The sequence below is a fragment of the Prionailurus viverrinus genome, chromosome B4 (assembly GCF_022837055.1).
Source record: "Prionailurus viverrinus isolate Anna chromosome B4, UM_Priviv_1.0, whole genome shotgun sequence".
Lineage (NCBI taxonomy): Eukaryota > Metazoa > Chordata > Mammalia > Carnivora > Felidae > Prionailurus > Prionailurus viverrinus.
Window position 1 is genome coordinate 76,102,435 of NC_062567.1, and position 20,616 is coordinate 76,123,050.

Genomic DNA, 20,616 nt, shown 5'->3' on the forward strand with positions numbered 1-20,616 from the left:
CCCGTCTGCCTGGCTTGAGAATGGATATTGAAGGCCATTTTCCTCTAGTCCATTGGCCTTTGGACTACCCCTCAACACAGTCTAGGGAAGCAGTGTTCTGTAGTTAAAGGCCATTAATGGAGGGAAGAAGAAACCTGAAGGATCCTTGACCGAACTTTGGGGCTGCAAGACTTGGGGACACACCCCAGCACCTTAGAAATGGCAAAAGCACTTGGAACTGAATTCCCTGATTTCCCTTTAAAAGTGAGCTCAGTGCAGAAACCTAAGACTCCTGACCTGTCTGAACCAGTTTGAAAGGAGGCTGTTTTTCCATCCTTGTCCAAATTTAGCTAGCCCCAACAATAGAGTTCATGTGCTTTTCTGCCATCCTCACCACACCCCCTCCCAGCACCCTTCCCCTCCCTGACATGAAATGCTCTGCATCCTGGAGGATCCCATCTGACAGCAGATAGAACATGCACCTGCAAGGTGGGGCCCAGCCCACTGCGACAATCTGGGGCTCCAGATGCAGGATGAGAGGCAGAGGGGCAGACGATGTGGAGGGACTGAGACAGAAAGTTCTGCGTTAGGAAGAAGGGGCACAGGATATGAGGGAGAGCACCCCAGACAGGACGGCTGGGAGAAGTAGCTGAAGACCATTTTGTAGGGTGACCAACGATCCTGGTTTGCCTGGGACGGAGGGTTTTTCCAAAACATGCGTCCTTCAGTGCTGCCCCCTGGGCAGTTCTGAAACACCCAGATGGTTGATCACTCTAGCACCCTCCATATCGCACTGTACAGACTAGCAAATTCTCCAGCAGTTTGTAGGGGTCACTAAAGTTGCATCTCCCCCAGTCTGTAAAATGTCAATACCCAAGCAATTCTCTGGTCTCTCTCCCTCTCTCTCTCTCTCTCTCTCTCTCTGCTAATCCCCCCAACAGCCCCCTACCCAAGTGTTAGCATGAATTCCCCCCACCCCAGATTATTGAGAAGACGGGTAGCTAGATGACATCAATTTAACTCTATTCCACACTCACTCACTTAAATGCTTGCCCCATTATAAGGTGCTGTGCTCAGCGAAATCCCAGATGGGCCATCACCATGGTCCCCACTGCCATTTCTTGGTGCCACGTTAGCATAGAAGACGCTGTACAGGAGCCTCTACTGACTACAACTTAACAGAGGATGTTTAGTGACTTGAAACTTCTCCCTGCTAGTTCTCATAGAACTTTCTACAGACACGCCTCGGTATCTCTCCACAAACACCCTTCTCTGAGTCGAGGGCCTTCCCCACGTCCCCTCCTCTGCACCAGCATCTCTTTCCTTCTTGCTGGCATAGTCCAGCTCAGGAGGGGCGCGACTCCTCCTTCCCTCCTCAGGAGAAAAGCGGCAGGGCAGTCCCGTCCCCCGGGTGCACCACTGGATTTCAGCCCCACTCGCCCCCTCACCAGGTCCCGGTGCTGGGCACAACCCTCGTGGCCCTCAGGGCAGCCTTGGGTGGCTTGCCTGAGTCCCAAGGATGGGCTCATGATGTACGGTGAGTCGGAGCCTCTGGCCAGAAGTCTCCCTCCTCCCAACAGGAGGGTCGCCAGAGAGTCCTGGCTTCCCTGTGAGTTCCCCCCTGCTTCTCCAGGGCTGGCTGGGCTCTGTCATCCAGTCCCCTGGGTCTCTTCCTCACTGAGCCCCTGGGAGAGGGCGGTGGTCCCCCAGTTCCCACCCCTGTCCACTCTGGGCTCTATCCACAGGGAACTCTGTCCTTCCCTCCTTCCCTCTGACTGGTTCTGCAGTCTGGTTTTTGATTTTAGCAGACTGAGTACCCTTTTGCCTTCAGCATATCCCGGACTGTGTCTCACTAAACTCCTCCATTCTTGTTTCCTTCTCTCTCTTCCTACTCCCTGGCTCCTAAGCCTGTAATGGCTGGACAGACCCCCAGTCCTTTAGTGTCGATCAAGAACTCGGTAGCTCTTTATCCACCCCCCCCCCCCACCTTTTTAAAAAGAAAAGCTCTCTAAACTCTCTACAGCTCCACCCCACCACCCACCTAGTCATCACAGGGCACTTTCCTCTCAGCTCAAGTGCACAGAGGTATGTGCAGACAAGCACAGTCTTGCTCTGGAAGAGGACACATTTTCTTCCATTTGCTTGTTTGAAAATACCACTGGGCCCCCATTCCTGTATTACTTCATCTGTCTCCTTACCTCAGACCCCTCCACCCCAGCCGCTTCTGGAAGAAGTTTGCAAGGTATTTCCTGGTCCCCTTTATCGCTCGATTCTTTTTTTGAAAGACAATGGAGAAGCTGGAGGAAATGAAATGTCTTAATCTTTCCATCGTGACTGTGAACTTGGGTGCTTGATCTGCCTCTTCCTTTGCCCATTTCCAAAGCAAACAGGCTGGGCTGTGCAGTGGGCTGTAATTAAGCCACTCTTCACTAATGACATGCTCTCTATCTCCCATCGGAGCATGGTGCAGCCCTGCCCAAATAGGAGGGGAAACCCCTCCCCACCCCCATCCGGTTCCTAGGGAGAAACAGGAGTGAGTGGTGAGCTGGGCCTGGGGGGGATGGGCACCTGCTTCAGGTGTGGGAGGAATGGCCATCCCCCTTCCCTGTGCCCTAATCATACCTGAGCCTGGGGGGTCCTGGGGAAGGGCATTGGGAAGGGGACCGGAGAAAGGAAGAGGCATCCAGGCAGGACCGAAGCACTAAGGGGTCTGGGGTGACCATAGGCAAGGTAGGAAGTGGGAGGAAAAAATATAAAAATGGGACATCTGGAAAGAAATACAAGAAATGAGAAGCTGTTGTTTTAGGAAAAGGAAGCTGGAAAAGACTGGGTCAGTGGGGGCGGAGGGAATGGGTTGGTCCTGGGGGGAGGGGCTAAGGCATATAGAGAGGGTACAGGAAGAGTCTCTGGAGGCAGAGGCTTGAACTGAGCTGTTCCAAGAAAGGCATTTCCATCCAGCCCCAGCCCAGGTGGAAGGGGACAGTTACCTGCAGGCTACTGTGCTGGGAGGTCCTAAGTACCACTGTCTGGAACGCCAGCCTGGCATGGACCTAGAACCTCAGGCAGGTGGGGCTTCGGTGACGCCCCACGTTGGCACCTGAGGCTGAGGTCAGAGCTCCATTCAGAGCTGAGACCTGAGTGAAGCATCTTTATAAGATTCTGTCAACCCTCCCTTCCAGAGCAAGAGGACTGGAGACCCCAAGTCCCCCTCTCCTTTGTGTTGTGGGCTCCCACTGAGGCACGTGAGACTTTATGGCCAAGCTTATAGGTGCAATACACAGCTGTGGGTTCAGGAGGCTGGTTGTGAAAAGAGACTGCAGATCGGAGAGTGGGGGACGGGGCCGCATACCAGGACAGGAACGGTCTGGAAGTGGGAGCCAGTGAGCAAAAGAGACGGGGCGCACTGGTTCCCATTAGGGCAGAGGAACAGCTGGGCAGCATGGAACAAGGGTGGGGGCCACATGTCATAACTGAGAGCCAAGGAGAGGGCTGAGAAGGACCAGCGGCTGTGGGAGAGAACCTTCTAGAAACCGATGTGAGCTGGAAGGGCTGAAGGGAATAAGACGGGGAAGAGCTGCTGGCCTGAGATTGGAATCCAGCAGGGAATCCAGCAGGGATTGGAATCCACACAGTGAAACAGCTGTGCTCAGGTGTAGACACCGAGTGCTCGCTTGTTGAGGGCTTGCTGGGTGCATTTTGATGCATTTTATCCTCACACCAGTCCTGTAGATAAATACTCTTATTTTTCCCACTTTACAAATGAGAAAACAAAGGAGCAGGCAAACGGGGTTGCCCAAGTCACAGTTTTATAAGTGGCAAAAGAAATACTCAACTGGCCAACTGCAGACTGTGCCCTTCCACACAGGGCGACTTCCTGCACACAGGTCCCCTCTAGCCTCGGTCCACTGTGCTATGGTTCAGGTCACTTGTTGGGAGCAGCTTTAATCTGGAACTTGGTGCTGCATCTGGAGTGTTTGGACCCCCTGAGAGCCCTCCTGGGGAAGATGGATGGATGGATGGATGGATGGATGGATTGGAAGCAAGAAGGAAGGATTCAAGCAACAAGCCTCTAAGAGGGACCACATCTACACAGGGGTGTGGTGTGGACGTTTACCAGAGGGCAGCGATGCGCGAGGCCATGGAAAGTGGTTCACAGGAGAGAAGAGACTCTCACTGTCTCTGGCGGTTCTGACAGCACTTGCCAAATAAAGCGATTGTCCTACAAGCAGTTGTCATCCTGAAGGTGGTAGAAGTGGTGGAGGCCCTGGAAGAAAGATTGGACACAGCTAGCAAAGGGCAGCTGGAAATCTCAGAGCAGCTGCCAAATGTGACATAAAAGGTCTTTAAGATGCCCTTTCCACCTCCTCCAGGAAGCCTTCCCAGAATGTCTGTGTTCAGCTCTGATCTCTTCCTTCCTCTGTTACCCCTTGGCTGTGCCTTGCCAGCACCTCCATGCCTGTATCATCTACTGAGAGAGACAGAGACAGAGAGACAGAGAAAGAGAGAGATCTCAGAGGGGGCCGCCCTGCATCAAGGCAGGGATTTGCACACAGTACAGATGGGGCTGGGGGAGCATATTGCTGAGGGATGCGGGTTTCACCCCCAGGACCTCCAGATCAGCACCACGATTCTCAGGCACTCATTGAGGAAGAGCTGGCTGGAAGCCCCAAGATCTCTGAGTAGAGATGAGGAGGTTCAGGCTTCGCAGCCAGCGCCCCTCACCCTATGTGAGTGAGAGGTCAGAGAGGAGAGGGAGGGGGCAGGAGCCAGGGTCTGGGCAACATGGAGGCTGGGGCCAGCCTGGGCGCGCCAGGGAGTGAAACAGCATCTCCTCCAGCTGGCACCCTGTGGCGGGCACAGAGCCTTGTTCCAGATCATTCCACACCCTCTGCACTAAAGGGAAGTCTCCTCTGGAGCCGCGGAAAAGGAAGGTGCAGTACCTGGGGCTGCTGGCAGAGGGCAGTGTGTGTGCACAAAATCCAGGCTCCAAGGAGTTCTTTCTCCTGCTTAGAAATCAGCAGTTCGTGACCGCATGGAAATGTGTTTCAATGAGAAGACCCAGTGCTCCCTGTCCTGCACTTAACCCCTCTCAGCCAGGTCCTTGGGCACAGTCCTACGGTGGACTGATGGGTCGTGAACCAGTGCAGAGCCGGCATAGAAGGCCCCTGCACGGGCAATAATATTGTAACAACCAACATCTGTTGGCTGCAAACTATATTCCAGGCAAACTGTAGTTCTTCCATGATCCTTTTTCACTTATTCCTCTACAATGAGAACCTTGTCAGTAACGAAGTGTCCTGTCTGGAAGTATGGGCTCTGCAGTTGGGCTGGCGTTCGGTTCCCAACGCTGCCATTTCCTAACTATGTGACATTGGATGGTTTCTTTCACTCCTCTGAGCCTCAGTATTCTCATTAGTAAGATGTGCATTATGATCATTGCATCTTGTAGCAATAACACCTATATCAGATTGTTGGAAGAATTAACTGAGTTTTCGGACGTAAAGTGCTCAGGAGAGTTGGGGTCGAGAACAGTGCCTGTCATAGGAAAGGCTCAGTGATGGCCAGCTTGTGTCGATCCTATCTTGCAAGGGCAAGATCTTGCACGAGGGCCACAACTAGCCATTAGAAGAGCCAGGATGGGAAGCCACGCTTATGACACTCGACTGGTATGCTAGCAGGGGGACCGTTTGCCTGAGACAGGCTGGCTTATGCCTGTCATCTGACCATCCAGTTTAGCAAGTGTCCAGATCCAAAGGGTTCCAGATTGGTTGATAAGTTATATAAACTTCATATACATGGATGTCTATAAAACTCAAATTTATTAACACAAGTATGTTTCATTACTCACAAACCAAGTCATCAGGGCACCTGTGTATACCCCAAGCCCCTTCTCCCCAGCGAAGGTGGACTAGACTAAGCCATGCATTCTTGCAGCAAACGTGTATTGAGTCTCAACTGTGACACAGACTGGGGACCCTGAAACACGGGGCTGAGAGGGAGTGGGGTGAGGTGACACACGTGTGTGCAACTACCAGGACACCAGGAAAATAAAGCACCAACTATAATGCAGATTCTGGAATGGTGCTGTGGATGTGTGGGGCTGTGAACCAGGGCAGAGCACAGAACCATCCAGGCCTCCATTTGCTGGCCTATAAAGTGAGGAGACAAGGAGGGATGCCTGGGTGGCTCAGGCAGTTAAGCATCCGACTCTTGATTTCAACTCAGGTCACGATCTCGCCTTTCGTGGAATCAAGCCCATGTCGAGCCCCATGTCGGGCACCATGCTGACGATATGGAGGCTGCTTGGGACTCTCTCTCCTCTCTCTGTGTCTCCCCTACTCACATTTGTGCTCTCTCTCTCTCTCAAAATGAGTAAATAAACATTTTTTTTTTTAAGTAAGGGGACAGGGAGAACTGTCTGGCCACCAGCTCTAATGTTCCCTCTCATTTTTTTTTTCAACGTTTATTTATTTTTTGGGACAGAGAGAGACAGAGCATGAACGGGGGAGGGGCAGAGAGAGAGGGAGACACAGAATCGGAAACAGGCTCCAGGCTCCGAGCCATCAGCCCAGAGCCTGACGCGGGGCTCGAACTCACGGACCGCGAGATCGTGACCTGGCTGAAGTCGGACGCTTGACCGCCACCCAGGCGCCCCTGTTCCCTCTCATTTAATGTTCAATGACTTTGGGGCACCTGGGTGGTGCAGTCGGTTAAGCGTCCGACTTCAGCCAGGTCACGATCTCGCGGTCCGTGAGTTCGAGCCCCGCGTCAGGCTCTGGGCTGATGGCTCGGAGCCTGGAGCCTGTTTCCGATTCTGTGTCTCCCTCTCTCTCTGCCCCTCCCCCGTTCATGCTCTGTCTCTCTCTGTCCCAAAAAATAAATAAACGTTGAAAAAAAAAATTTAATGTTCAATGACTTTGATGGAGTCTGCCTGGAGGGACCAGAAAAACCATGAACGTGGGAGGTGGCATTTCAGCCAGGCCACAAAGGATGAACACGGGCTTTCCCTAAATGGGGCACGGGAACCTGCAAGTGAAAAAATCATATTTGCAAAGATCCTTGGGTATGAAAAGTCCTGGCCTGCTGGAAAGAAAAACCAAGGTTAAAGCTAGGGATGATGTGGGAAGAGAAGGCGTCATTGGGCACCTCGAATGCCCCCCTCAAACAAGACTCATCCCTGGAAGGTGGTCTCACTCTTAGCACCTTGCTGGAACCAACGGTGGGAACTGATTCCGAGAAAATAACACCCCTGCAGAGACACGCGCGTGCCTCAGAGAGCACCCTTCTTTCTTCACTTAATTTCCACTCGTGGCAATAATCACTGCTTGACCGTGTGTTATGGATGTCTCTGTTAGTTGCGTGGTTTTACTCTTCTCATAGGTTGTAAGCTCTGTTGAGAACACAGTCTGTGCCTGTTTGTTTACTCCAGTATTCCCAGTACCTGAAGACTGGTTTGGTGAGCCGCTACTTTCTGCACCCAACAGATCCAGCGCATCCAGAAACGTACACACAGGCAAGCCTCAAACTTTGGGGTGGAAAAGAATTGGCTGGAAAAACAGAAAGAGGCCCTCTGTGGGGCAGTGGAGTTAAGCTGGGTTGGCAGGAGAGTGAGGAGGTAAGGAAAAAGAAGGAAATAAGAGGCACTTAGTGTGGGTGCCTTTGAGAACCCGGGCGAGAAGCCACGCCGAAGCTCGCGTGCCTGAGCGTCCTGGCGTGACCGCGATGTGAGCCTGTCCGCAACAGGGGTGATAGTGCCCACCTCACACTGTGTGCACAGGTGCCCAGGTGCCCCGGAAGCAGAGCCTGTCCAGAGGCATGTCAGAAACAAACCCCAGCTGCTGACCAGGAGCCGCCCTCAGCAGTACCTACCTGGCCACAACCAGACGGCAGAGACCTACATCCGGCCTGGCACCCCAGAATTAGACCGAGGAACTTTAGAAGGCGCGCTGCCAACATCAACTTCCTGGGCAACAGATTCAACATGGGAATCAAATGGCACTGATCATTTATTGCAGGAGAAGTGGAGAACCGGACATGACCCGAAGCAGAGGACAGAGAGACCCCCTGGGCCACAAAGGCCCAAGAAAGGCATGGGGACAGAGGGGCTCACACCTGGCCAGGGGTAAACATCCTACGTAGATGCGTCATCTCTGCACTGGGGGCAGCGACCCAATGATAAATGGCCAAGAAGGAGGTCACCGAGAGCACTCGTGACCGGACTTCCCACAAAAGAGCGTGCACCACCCGGACCACAGGGACAGGGGACAGCTCAGGGACTGGGGCTCCAGAGGAAGCACTTCAAGGCTGGGACAGGGTGGGGGCGGGCAGGGAGTGGGGGTGGAGCAGACGGGTTCTGCAGCTTTCTGCGCACAGCCCTTCATCTCGAGGCCTTTTTGGTTGCACAGCTGCTGCCTGAGGTCTTGGGCAGGGGATCCTTGAACTCGCTGCCACAGTTGCCTTTGGTTTTGACGTCCACGGCCGCGGGTTTAAAGCCATAACTGCTCGAGGCGCCGAAGCCCACGCTGAAGCCAGCCCCTCCTGCCCCAGCGCCAGTGCTGCTGATCACAGCTGGAAGGGGGCGGGGAGAGAAGACCCCCGGCCTGTGGCATCCCGGCCACTCCTTCAATTCCCTCCCCCTGGGGACAGATTCTCTCTGCAGTGTGCTTTTAGTTTACAAAGAGGTTTTCAGCAGCACTGATCATTTTTCAAGTATTTGGCCGCACGTATTAGACCTTGTCCTATCGGTCTGCGTCCATCCACCAGCGACAGACTTAGAGCTCCAGCGAGCTCTGGCAGGGACCTTCCCCCACAGAAACAAAGACCCTTCGGTGCGGCCCCCAAGGAAGGGGCTGCTGGAGTACCCCCCCCCCCACAGTAACTCCCCTGCACCGTCCCTAGCTTTCCAGCCTGTTTCAGCTCCTTCCACCATCCTGCCCTCAGGCTCCCCCCAGCCCCCTCCACCCCCAGCACCACTACCCTCCCCCCCGCCCCACCGACTGCAAGCTAGAGCCTTGATTGTGCGCTGGTCTCAAGATCAATAGAATGTCTCCAGGAAGCCTCATGCTTACAAGAGGCGTTTGGATTATACACTACTGGGCATCATTTGATCTTTCCATGGATTGTGCTTCTGTCTTTCACGGTATTATTATTTTTCTCCATCCGCTGCTTCTCATTGGCTACTAAAGCCTCTTCACACCCCTACATCTGTCCTGAACCCTCCCTGCTGTCCTGACTTCTCTCTGGTGTCATGGAATTGGAGGCTCAGACTTCTGGTAGGTGACCAAGGGCAGAACCAGGTCCTGGTACTTACAGATGCTCACGGAACTGGGGTGTTCCCCGGACATCCTGGAGAGAGAAAGTGGGGGAGGCAGATAAACCCTCTGTAAAGCAGCACTACATCTATCCAGGGGGTCACAGGGATGCCCCTCAGAATGCACACTGCCCATCCATCCCTTCTTCCCACACACCCAGCGGGACCTCTCCGGAAAGGAACAGAGACAAAAAAAAATCTGCTGTGAAGTCTCCCTTCTCCATCAGAGCGGCTCTGGAGTGGTCTGGTGGCTGGAGTGATCATGTCCCTGCTCCCCTCTATTATGCCAGTGGCCTCACACAGTCAAGAAGAACGAGCTCACATCCTCGCAGGGCCTCAGGCTTTGCCAGAGTTACCTCGCACTCAGATGACTCTTGGCAGCCATCCTGCCCGCCCCCTCCCCGGACTCACCTTCAAGCGCACAGCACAAAGGGCCAGGGACACTCTGTTTTGCAACCGCTACAGATGTTAATATTTCCTCTCCCACTACCTCTCTGGGATTTTTACAACTCAGTCCTTCCTAGAGTCTAACTTTGGTCTTTCCTACTGCACCATGTCAAACCCATTGCCTCAGTAGGACCTGAACCGACCCAAACTGTTTGCCCTGAATCTTTCTACTCACGCAGATAGGGAACTGTTCCAGATTAGAGATATCTGGCCTCCCACCTGCACTCTTCGCCCTCCAGCAGCTTGCGGTAGGTGGCGATCTCCACATCCAGGGCCAGCTTCGTGCTCATGAGCTCCTGGTACTCCCGCAGCATCCGGGCCAGCTCCTCCTTGGCCTGGTGCAGGGCGGCCTCCAGCTCATCCAGCTTGGCCCGGGCGTCCTTCAGGGCGCAGTCGCCCCGCTGCTCGGCATCGGCGATGGCCGTCTCCAGGTTAGAGCACTGCGGAGCAAGTGCATCCAGTGCTTTGAGCCAGAACGCAGTTCTGAGATCCTGCTCAGACACCTTCCCCTCATTTGGTCCTGACCGATAGTAAATGCTCTGAGGTCCTCCCAGTGTCCCCCGCTTTGGACATTGCTACAGATGAATCTGTCCTTTCTCCTAACTCCAGCGTGGCTCACCTCCGCTCATGCATTGGCATGTGAAGCTGGAGCTTCCCTACCTTGGGAAAGAGGAGGAAGGGCACTGAGAAGGCAAGCTCCCTGGGCCTGTGGCCCCTGCCCTCTCCCTCCTGGTCTGTAACACTGGCTGCAAGATTCTAATGCCAACCCAAGACGAAAACCAAAAACAAAAGGAGGGATTAATAAAGTTCCTTACTGATGAAATTTCTGTCCAGTAAACCTGCCACACTGAGTCTGGCCTCCAAAATTCCACAGAGCATCACACTAGGGGAGTAATAGCCTCAAAAGATACTCTTGTTACCAGGTTTCCCAAGCGGGCAGGCAGCTGCTATCAGGTGGAAGGCTAACGTGCAATACAAAACTGCAGATGAGGCTCTGGGCTGCAGCCATGGGATGGCTGCCGTGGGCTTTTGGACCTCTTAGTCTTGGTGTGTGTTCCTTCACTAGGCTAAGGTTTTGGTGGGATCTAAAACTCTGGCTTCTCTTTTCTGGTGTGTCCCCTTCCTCTGCAGTCAAATTTGCTTCACCCCAAGGAAAGCAGCTGATGCTAAGGCCAGACGGAATTCTAGATTGCGGTCCAGCCGGCACCACCCCTGTGCCGGGCAGGCCCCCAGCCGTGCAAACACCCATAGTGTTTCGGGTGAGTGGCTGACAGCCTCAGGACCCAGCCACCCGACTACAGAAGACCATGTCCCATCCTCAGGACTGTGGAGGTCTAATCATTCAGGGCGTGGCAATACACTCTGTTGGGCTGGGGCAGGGCCTTCCTGTCTGATAGGAAAGTGTGCCAAATTCTGCCAAGCTGGCCTCTGCTCCTTTTCACTGACTGAGGTCCCGCACGGTGAGCCCAGGAGGCTTCTGGGTCTCGTGAATGTGGCGTGAGGGGAGAGGGCATGAAATTGGGGGATCCTTGACAACAATCATCCCATGGATCCTGGGGTCAGCAAATGTCAAGAGAGTCTGCAGGTGAAACTATGTGCTTCTTTGGTGGGAAGGCCAGAGGGCCAGAAAGCACCCTGACTGAGGGCCCTCTGGAGGAGCTTCAAGGGGACCAAGCATCGAGAGTGACCCCCATGGGCTCCCCCACGGAGGACATCTTCCCTGACCTCCTAGGTGGTGTTCTGATTGCAGACGTCACTTTCTGGTAATAAGCTCACCCAACCGTGAACACACGGCATTTTGCCAGCTACACATTATAATCTGATACTTGAGGGCAGCTTCAAACACCTTGTTGTTTTTCTTTCATGTATGCAGAACTTGATTAAATGAAAAACGCCATGAGTTCTTGTGTAATGTGGTCTTTCTTCTTTCAGCTACCAGGAGCCTGGTGCACAGAAGAAGAGCATGTGTGTGTGTGTGTGTGTGTGTGTGTGCGTGTAGGGAAGGGAGGGGCCTCTAAAGAAGAGGACAAGGGGACAGGGCCACTTGACTTGCCCAGGAAGCCTTTGTGCCAGCCTCCACCAACTCTGGGAATTTCCTGGGTTTGCTTCCTACAGACTCAGATAACCCAAATGATGCACCTGGGGTCATGGGGTCACTCAGTGCCAGGCCACCACACACAGCACTGCCACAGCAGGGCGCAAACACAGAGCAGAGCCCTGGGCCAAGTCTACGTTGGAAAGCTCTTTCTCTCCCATTCTCCTAAATTCCACTGCTGGGCTCTCCTTCCTCTAGCACCGATTCATCATCACATGAAACCTCCTTTTCACCTACTGTGTCGGGTCTAAACTCCACTGCCCAGCTTTACAGGTGCCCATAATCTGCCCCGTGCTACCCGGTGGGGTCCCGCCCCCTCGCACCCCACCCATCACAGAACTTGTGCTTGAGCTAGGTGCTTCTCACCCCTGCACACATGCCATGCAGCGCCCACCTTGGATCCATTGCTCGTGCCGGCTCCCTCACCAGGACCCCTTCCCTTCCCTCTCCTTTCTGCCCATCCCCTCCCACCTCCTGTAGGAAGCCTCCCTGGGGTCTTCATTCCGCTCTGGCCACTCTGGACCCCTACAGCCCTAGGAAGCATGTTTCACAGTGGGTGGAATGCTTCATCCTTTTATACGGGTTCAGACTATTCTCTCCTCCTGGACTGTAAATGCCCTCAGGAGGGACCATGTCTTATCCTTGTTCCGTATTTAGTCTCATACCCTTGGTGCTCAAGACAGCCCGTCAGCTGACTCATTTCATGGAACCCACCTGCTTCTTCACATTCCCTATCTCTGAGCGGATCCTCTGGATCAGGCGGTTGAGCTCTGAGATCTCAGCCTTGGTGAGTTTGAGGTCGTCCCCTTGCTGGCCCGCTGTGACCTGCAGTTCTTGGATCTGACATTGGGGGGCGAGAAGGAGGAGCAGAGGAACTTTGGGAATTCACCTCCCAAGGGTCCTGAGCATGGAGAGGGGGAGGGGGACCACATGCTGTTCTCACTGCCCAAGCAGCAAAGGTACTAGGAGGAGAGATGGGGGGGGAGGGACTAGGAGGGAAGGAAAAGGGAGAGAAAGACCACCCTCTCCTTTCAGACAGGAAGGCCCTGCTCCAGCTCAACAGGGTCCTCAGGTCCACAAGGGTGAGAGCCTTGGTGGAGTTCTACGAAGTTGGGAACACAAAGAAAAGCCAAGATGGATGGATTACCCACAGAAACTGACAGAGTCTTCCCTGGGTTGTGGCTCATGTGACCTCTGCTGTCAGCTAGGGCCGACAGCCAAGCCCATATATGCCCCTAACACATGCCAAAGCTGTGGTTGCCCTCCCTGGACCACAGGGGGGCATTTCCACAAGGCCCAACTCCAAGACAAAAGAGGTCTCAACCCAGCCCAATACACACACACATGCACATGCACACACAAGGAGAGAGTGGCAGCCGTAGTCACTGGGCCTTGCACACCCGGCACACAGCCCACCTTGGTCTGGTACAGGGCCTCGGCCTCGGTCTTGCTCTTCAGGGCGATCTCCTCATACTGGGTGCGGACCTCGTCGATGATGCTGTCCAAGTTCAGGTCCCGGTTGTTGTCCATGGACAGGACGACAGATGTGTCGCTGATGTGGGACTGCATCTGAGCGATCTCCTGGACAACAGTTAGGGAAGTGGAGCCAGTTAGAGGATCCCCATGAAGAGAGCACATCTCCCAACCCTCCCTGGCCAATCCCTCACTGCCCTCCCTCAGCCTTCCACAGAGCCTACCAGTGCCGGTGTGTGCCAGGCACGAGGGGAGAGCGTTGGGCTTTCAGCCCCAAGGTGGGACCGCCCTCTCCATCATGCACTCAGGCCTGCACCTACCCCTATTCCACACTCTATGACTTCATCCGGAATATTAGATCTGAGCGTGGCACACAGAGCTTCTCTAGGATCACCGACCACCTTCCCTTCCCCAGGCCCCTCACGGTTTAGCACAACTCAGGCCACGCATCCAGCTCCCTCAGGCAAGACCCCCGTGCCATTCTCAGCACCCCCTGAGATTTTCCTCATCCTTCTCTGGGAACCTTCCCTGGCAGCTCAGGCAGAACTCCCTATACCTTCCTCTGCTCCCCGCCAGAGCTCATCTGCAGGTTGTTTTTCCTATCGGACTGCGACTTCCTGGAAGACAGGGATCATTTATTCTCCATCAGGCCCTCCTCAAGCCCACCTCATTGCTCAGCAAACGTCAGCTGCACTGAGCTGCCAACCTTCGGTCGACACGTCCATGCAGGCCGAGGGCCAGAAGCCACTTGTGAGTGGCACAGACCACACAGGAGAGCTCAGCGATATCCTTACCCCTTCATAGAGGCACTTGAAGAATTTGATCTCATCCGTCAGGGAGTCCACCTTGGCCTGGAGCTCAACCTTGTTCATGTAGGCGGCATCCACGTCCTGGGGGACACAGAGAGGAGCCAGCTGCCTTCCCCTGCCCTCCCTCCCTGCCACAAGGAGCCTCAGGTTCCCTATGGGCTCTACTCCCCTCTCCCTGGCCTTCACAGGGAGGCCCGGCTGCTGAGAGCAAACCAACCAATGCGAGGGGCAATGGCCGTGCCAGAAGTGTGGCGAAATGTGTGGACTGGAAGCTGGCAGGTTCTGGGAGCATGCATCCCAGGCAAGGGGACTTAGGAGAGCAGGGAAATTAGAACCCCGGTCACCCTTTCCTCAGCCTACCGACATCACTGTGTCAGGTGTTCAGGGAGCTTCCCTAGGCCTCCTCCAGCCCTTCCTGTTCCCCTCTCACCTTCTTGAGCACCACAAACTCATTCTCAGCAGCTGTGCGCCGGTTAATCTCCACCTCATACCTGTGTGCGGCAAGAGAATGGAGGTGGTGTTGCCATTGGGATAATTCAGTTCTGCAAATGCTCCCTGAGCAGTTGGTGATCACCGCCATGCCCAGAGCTGCGTGGCAATGGCCTACAAACTGGGGTTCACGTACCCTGGGGCATGCACAGCCTTCTAAAGGGGACGTGATGGGAACAGGTTTAAAGGAATTCACATCCAGCTCCTTTGTTCACATGTGACCTAGCCTGCCGTGCAGCTGCCCTAGAATGCACCTGTGGGGGGCTTCACTGTCCCTCCTCTGTTTTCACAACTACCTCCACCCTCCTGACAGCAGAAAGACGCACCTCTTCTGCCATCCGGCCCCTTAGCACAGTGCATTAGCCCATGGTGCAAAACGTCCCAGGCACCAAACAAAACACTATCCCCACCTTCGAGTTGCTTCTACTGGGTTTTTTTTTTTATATATATACATATTTCTGTTCCAGATGAAGCAAGGTCTTAGAAACAGGATGCTTGGATAGGGCTGGGATGTTCCTCATGCAGATATATTATAGATTGGGGAGACAAGAGTATAGATGACTCAAAGACCTATGCCACCTCTCACTGTTGTCAAAGAATGTTGAATAATGAATCTTAATTAATGCTAGAAAATGGCTTGTTTCCACATGATTTAACACGAGCAATCCATTTCAACTTTTTCCTTCTTCCTAAGGCATGCCACTGGCTGCCAAGGGGGAAAAAGTCCTGCTGAATGACTCAAGTAGTACAGGTTAGTGAAGTGGGTTATTTTAAAATGTGACTGGCACATTTTCTGAGCCTGCCGGATTTTGTCAGTCACACTGGATAAAATACATAAAAAACAGTTGATATGATTTATCTCAGATTCCATGTGGGTTACTTAAAAGACAATTGAATACTTCTTTTTATCAAATAGTTGTTTCTATTACAATTTATCATTATCTCACATTATCTTAGAAAATATTCAATCTTTCTTCCTCCCGTTAACAAGTAAGAGTATACCCTAGTTGCAGACCAATTAGTTTTTAGCCGATCTTTCTATTCCATAAAATACATAGAAAAAGTTTGATCATGATGGCTATCAAAATTAATCACATTCATTTGGCCATAATTTTTCATTAGGTACTTCTAGAAACCAAAGAGCAGAACATACACATCTACACCCTTTTATAAAGAAAAAGAACGCATTTCATAGCACTATTGACTTTGGAACTAACTTATAATTTACAAAATACATTATAATGCATACATAAAAGTTAAGCCACAGCCAAATGCATATTGATTTTTTTGTTTTAGAACACAGATATATTAATTATATTAAATCTCTATCACTTTAATCTTGAATGCTTCCAATAACCTACTGTACAAGATGTAGACTTTCATTTCTTGCCAAGTGGATTTTACAATAGTTCCCAATTCATTTCATTATTTCATTTCATCCCCACGGTAATCCTGCAAAATAGCTTCTATTATTATCATCCCCCAATTTTATACATGAGGCAAAGACATAAAGCTACTTAATAGTAAAGCTAGGATCTCAATGACATCAGGACACAAGGCCTTAGTGTTGCCTAGCACTTTCGTTCTTTTAAGAGCTGTTAATACATTACTTTCTGGCATTACCCTCTCTCAACAGCTCGTGCAAGTGGTGAGGCAGGCAGCAGTATCTGAATTTTATAAATATTAAAGCTGAAGTTCTCAGAGGACTGAGTGACTCATGGTCATGGTGGTGACTCCAGAACACCTGGCTTCCCTGGTCTGAAAATCCCAGAGGCAGCACGATCTTTGGATGCTTCTGACCTGGACATCTGGGCTCTGCCTGGAAATCCCCTCTTTTCCTCCAGAATTCTACCCAAATATCCAATGGGGTGGCATTTCCATCTTAACGCCACTCAGTCTCAGTTCACACTGTATTCATTTCCCCTGCCTGGGCGTGTTCTGAGCGTGTTCTTTAAGCCTGTCTCTGAGCGTGTTCTTTAAGCCTGTCCCCATAATCTGTGTGCTTTTCGGACTATAGACTATGTCACCTCCTCCCTCAGGACTCCACGCAGGTCTCAGGGCAGAGTTCCGCTTGGGGCTACTTCAGAACAGGGGTGGACAGGCAGACTGAACATGGAGCAAGAGAAATCACTTGGCTCTGACCATCTCCATCCCCTTGAACTGTGGAAGAAGTCACCTTTCCCTAGAGATCCTGGCACCTGAAAGCCAGCTTCCAAAATACCAGATCACACTGAGCCGGGATGGCTCAAGCCTGGGGGAAATTAATGGGATTCAGCAGCACAGATATGCCTCAGCATGAAAAAAGTTTTTAAAACCCTTGTTTGCTCAGCTTTAGGTTTTGCTCTGGGATTGGCGTGATGGCTCACATCCTAGGTACTCCCGTGGAAGGCCCCTCACACAGGAGGAGCTACAATGCCACCTGGGCTGTCCATCTGGTTTTGAGACAGCCCTCTTGTCCCCATGTCTCCATTTCCAATGTGAGAATGGGCACACCATTTCCTAGGCGATTCAGGGCACCACTTTGGGTAGAGATCCTTTCTCTTCCTATGTCTCAACCTGTCTGGATCTCCCTCCCTCCCCAGGGGAAAGGAAATCGCACATGGTATCAGCAAAGGACCTAAGAAGGCAAAAATGCTGGCTGCAAATCGAAACCTCAATCTGTCATCAAGACCCTCCAGTGGCGGATTCTGCACCTCTCCACTCACCTCTTCTTGTAGTCCTCCACCAAATCCTGCATGCTTCTCAGCTCCGAGTCCAGCCGCACCCTGTCGCCTGTCTGTGTCTCCAGCTGCTTCCGGAGGTTGCTGATGTAGCCCTCATAAATGGACTCCAGGTTCTTCCTGCAGTTGTTCAGGTCTAACTGCTGCAGCAGGTTCCACTTGGTCTCCAGCACCTGGTTCTGCTGTTCCAGGAACCGCACCTGGAACCCAAAGGTGGTCATAGCACAGAATCCCCCTTCTGTTCTTGCCTCTCCACAGTGGGGAGAGAGGGCCCCAGAAATCAGATACAGTCGGTCTTGGATGGGACGGAGGAAAGAGCAAGACTCATCAGAGAATGGATTCAGCCAGGGGGACGTGCCTTTCTGGGTCTCCAAGACGAGAAATCAGATTGAGTCTAAAAGAAATCGGGAAGTAGGCTTACACAGTGCTATAACTGCCACCATGAGTTATCGTGTGATGGAAGTAGCTTCTTTTGCTGTAAATGCTGGTGTTTTCAGAGTGAAGGAAGATGGGAAGCAAGGGAGGAACAGTGCAGGGGTGGGGAATGGCATTGGAAAGTCACTCTGGCCATTAACACGTTCTCTCTTATCTGCAACCTAAGTCGCTCTTGGTTGGTTTCTTCAGTTTTCATTTCAAAGCGGGTTCTCACATCTTTAGAAGGTTCCTTCATGCTTGACCAAAAGTCTTACATGTTTGGGCTCAATAACTTCAAGCCTCTGCTACTCGCTAGCCTTCCTCTTCTTCCCTACCTCTAGCTTGAGGGAGAGAAGGAAACATGAGGGGGAAGAACAGACTTTGAACAGGAAAATGAGCCCTGTCCTCTGGGACAGTAGCTCTGTTTCTTCCAGTCCTTCCCTCTCCCCTCCAACCACTTCCTTCCTCTTCCTGAGCACAGCGGTGAGGGACACAGTCCTCTGTTGCTGTTCTATCAGCCTGGGCATGTTTACTGGCCTCCTGCCATGTTGGTTTCCTCATCCACAAGGCAGAATGATAACACAATCACGGGTTGTGTGTTGATATATGGGAACCCCTTGGGACAGCACCGGGCACTGAGTAACATCAGCTCTTGTCAGTATTATGTCCCCTGTGACTCATGGCCTAGACCTTCTGCCCCAGGTTGGATACAGAAGCATATTCCTTCTCTCCTCTTCGTTCTTTGGGGTCACTGCCTCTGAGTCACCAGAGACAGCTTCCCTTTTAACCTCCGCATGCTCCCATCCCCACAGACACATAGAGAATGCACACCTGTAACTCGACATGCCCTCCTTCTCAATCTCCCTTCTCCCCGCCCCCCCCCCCCCCCCCCAGCCCCAGCTTTCAGTTTTCTGGTCCTTTTCTTTCATCTCCTCTAGACACCTTCCTGGCTTATACCCCCATCCTACCTCCTACTTTGTTAAGTCCTTTCCCTTCACCAAGCATCACGTCCTGTGATACTCTCTGGTCAGTGTCCCTCTTGTGCTCCTGTCCTGGATATATGTACCCATCTCCTTGTGTGATGATTGAGAGCTCTCAGAGGGCCATTTCACAAGTCTCCTGCCTGTGGCACACCCCCATTCGGACCCCGGGTCTTGTCCACAAGGATAAAATGAAGCTTCTGTTTACCATGGGTCGTGGGTCGGGGGGTGGGGGTGCCTAGCACTGTTCCAAGCACTTTAGAAACATCCAATTCACCCTCACATCCTCATGTGGGGTAAGAGCCACAGTGTGCCCATTTTACAGAGGAGCCAAGGGAAGCCCAGAAAGGATAACCGGCTGGCCCAAGTTTTCACACAGCTGTCAGTGGCAGAGCCAGCAGCCCGGTGCACACTGGTCACCAACGCAAGGCCGCACAGATGCCTGAGGACCCACCTTGTCGATGAAGGAGGCGAACTTATTGTTCAGCGCCTTGATTTGCTCCCGCTCCTGGGCGCGCACTTTCTGGATCTCGGGGTCCAGCTCCACGTGGAGGGGGGCCAGGAGGCTCTTGTTGACGGTGACCTGAGGGATGCCGCCGGGTGGGCACACGGACGGGCACGCGGGCCCCAGCCCGGCGCTGCCGAAGACGGTGCCCACGAAGCCGCCCAGCCGGCCGCCAGTGCCGGAGCAGTGGCCCAGCGCGTAGGCGCCGCCCCGGCCGGCCGCGGCGCACAGAGCCAGGCGCCGGCCGCCCCCCAGGCTGAAGAGGCTGCGGCTGCCGAAGGTCGCCGTGCTCTTGACGCCGGCCCGGAACGAGGCGGAGCTGCCGCTGACCCGGCCCGCGATGATGGCCGAGCAGCCGCTGAAGCTGGGGCGCTCGCCGGCGGGGCGCTGGTGCAGCTGGCGGCTCATGCTGTGGGGACCGGGTGCGGGCGCGTGCGGAACGCGGGATAGGGGCGCGGAGGGCGGCTGCGCTGGTCGGCCTGGCTCGCCCCCAGCCCCTTAAATAGGCGGCTGGAAGCAGCCTAATTTGTAGGTCGGGAACACCTATTAGCCACCTGGGGCCTCTCCGTATAGGAGATTACCACCTCTCCCTGAGATTTGTCTCCCCCCCCCCCCAACCGTGAACTCCCCATGAATCCCCTATAAAATGGCTCGGAACCCCGCATTTGGTTTGCTCACCTCCTGCATTATAATAATTTGGCTACCTTATCTTCACTTGCTGTCCTCCAATTACTGGGGTTATCACTGTCAAGATCTGTGGTGGAAGCTTCCAGTGGGTCTGGCTGGGGTTGGGGGGAGACACCCTTTAGAGGTGGAGGGGTGTGGTACAATGGAGCAGATGGCCAGGCGGGTTCTGCTTCCGAAGGACATGAACAGGGTCAAGAATATTCCAGAGGATCACCCTTAGCTTGTGGGCTGCTGCTTTCCCAAGGCTTCTGGATAAAGACGGCTCTGACCTGAGTACTGGAAGGAAGTCCCAGAGGGTGGAGATTTCTGGTCTGTCTACAAGGAATTCTATGTCTGTTGAGGCAGATCAGACACAATGACAAAGTTAAGGCCAGTGGGAGCTCTGGTCACAAGAGGTGGAGGGTGAGGACTTTGGCCCAGAGCTAAAAGGGTTCTCCAAAAACATTTCTGGAATAAAAGTGAGGGAGATGCTAGAGGAGATGGAACAAGAAAGCTTTAGGAAGATGGTCTTTCGTGGGATTTGCGTGTTTTCTTTTACTTTGATAGCAGAAGATGATCATTCGTCCCATGCAAGGAACCCCTGATCGGGACATTTGCTGCCTTGGCATTTCTGATTCTGGACCAAAATGTGACTGATGATTAAGAACAAGTTGAGAAGGGCTGAGGAAGACTCCTCCAATCTGAAAAACTAAGAACTAGATTCTAGAA

General features: G+C 53.0%; 1 protein-coding gene across 1 annotated transcript; it reads right to left on the reverse strand.

Moving 5' to 3' along the window:
* Nucleotides 1–7,954: 7,954 nt before the first annotated feature.
* On the reverse strand, nucleotides 7,955–19,629 carry KRT72 (keratin 72). The gene is made up of 9 exons (XM_047867423.1): nucleotides 19,171–19,629; nucleotides 17,308–17,522; nucleotides 14,544–14,604; nucleotides 14,099–14,194; nucleotides 13,248–13,412; nucleotides 12,546–12,671; nucleotides 9,956–10,176; nucleotides 9,290–9,324; nucleotides 7,955–8,547 (listed from the first exon to the last, which is right to left on the reverse strand). Exons 1-9 carry the CDS (start codon nucleotides 19,627–19,629, stop codon nucleotides 8,357–8,359), a joined length of 1,569 nt encoding a protein of 522 aa, XP_047723379.1. The 3' UTR covers nucleotides 7,955–8,356.
* Between the last annotated feature and the right edge of the window lie 987 nt (nucleotides 19,630–20,616).

Excerpts from the sequence above, each read along its gene's own strand:
- KRT72 (XM_047867423.1), bottom strand. The coding sequence starts at position 19,629 with ATGAGCCGCCAGCTGCACCAGCGCCCCGCCGGCGAGCGCCCCAGCTTC. Across the intron at positions 14,605-17,307 it reads GTGGAGGACTACAAGAAGAG|GTATGAGGTGGAGATTAACC; the intron begins GTGAGTGGAGAG and ends TGCCGCACACAG. Across the intron at positions 10,177-12,545 it reads TAGGGAATGTGAAGAAGCAG|TGCTCTAACCTGGAGACGGC; the intron begins GTGGGTTCCATG and ends CTTGCTCCGCAG.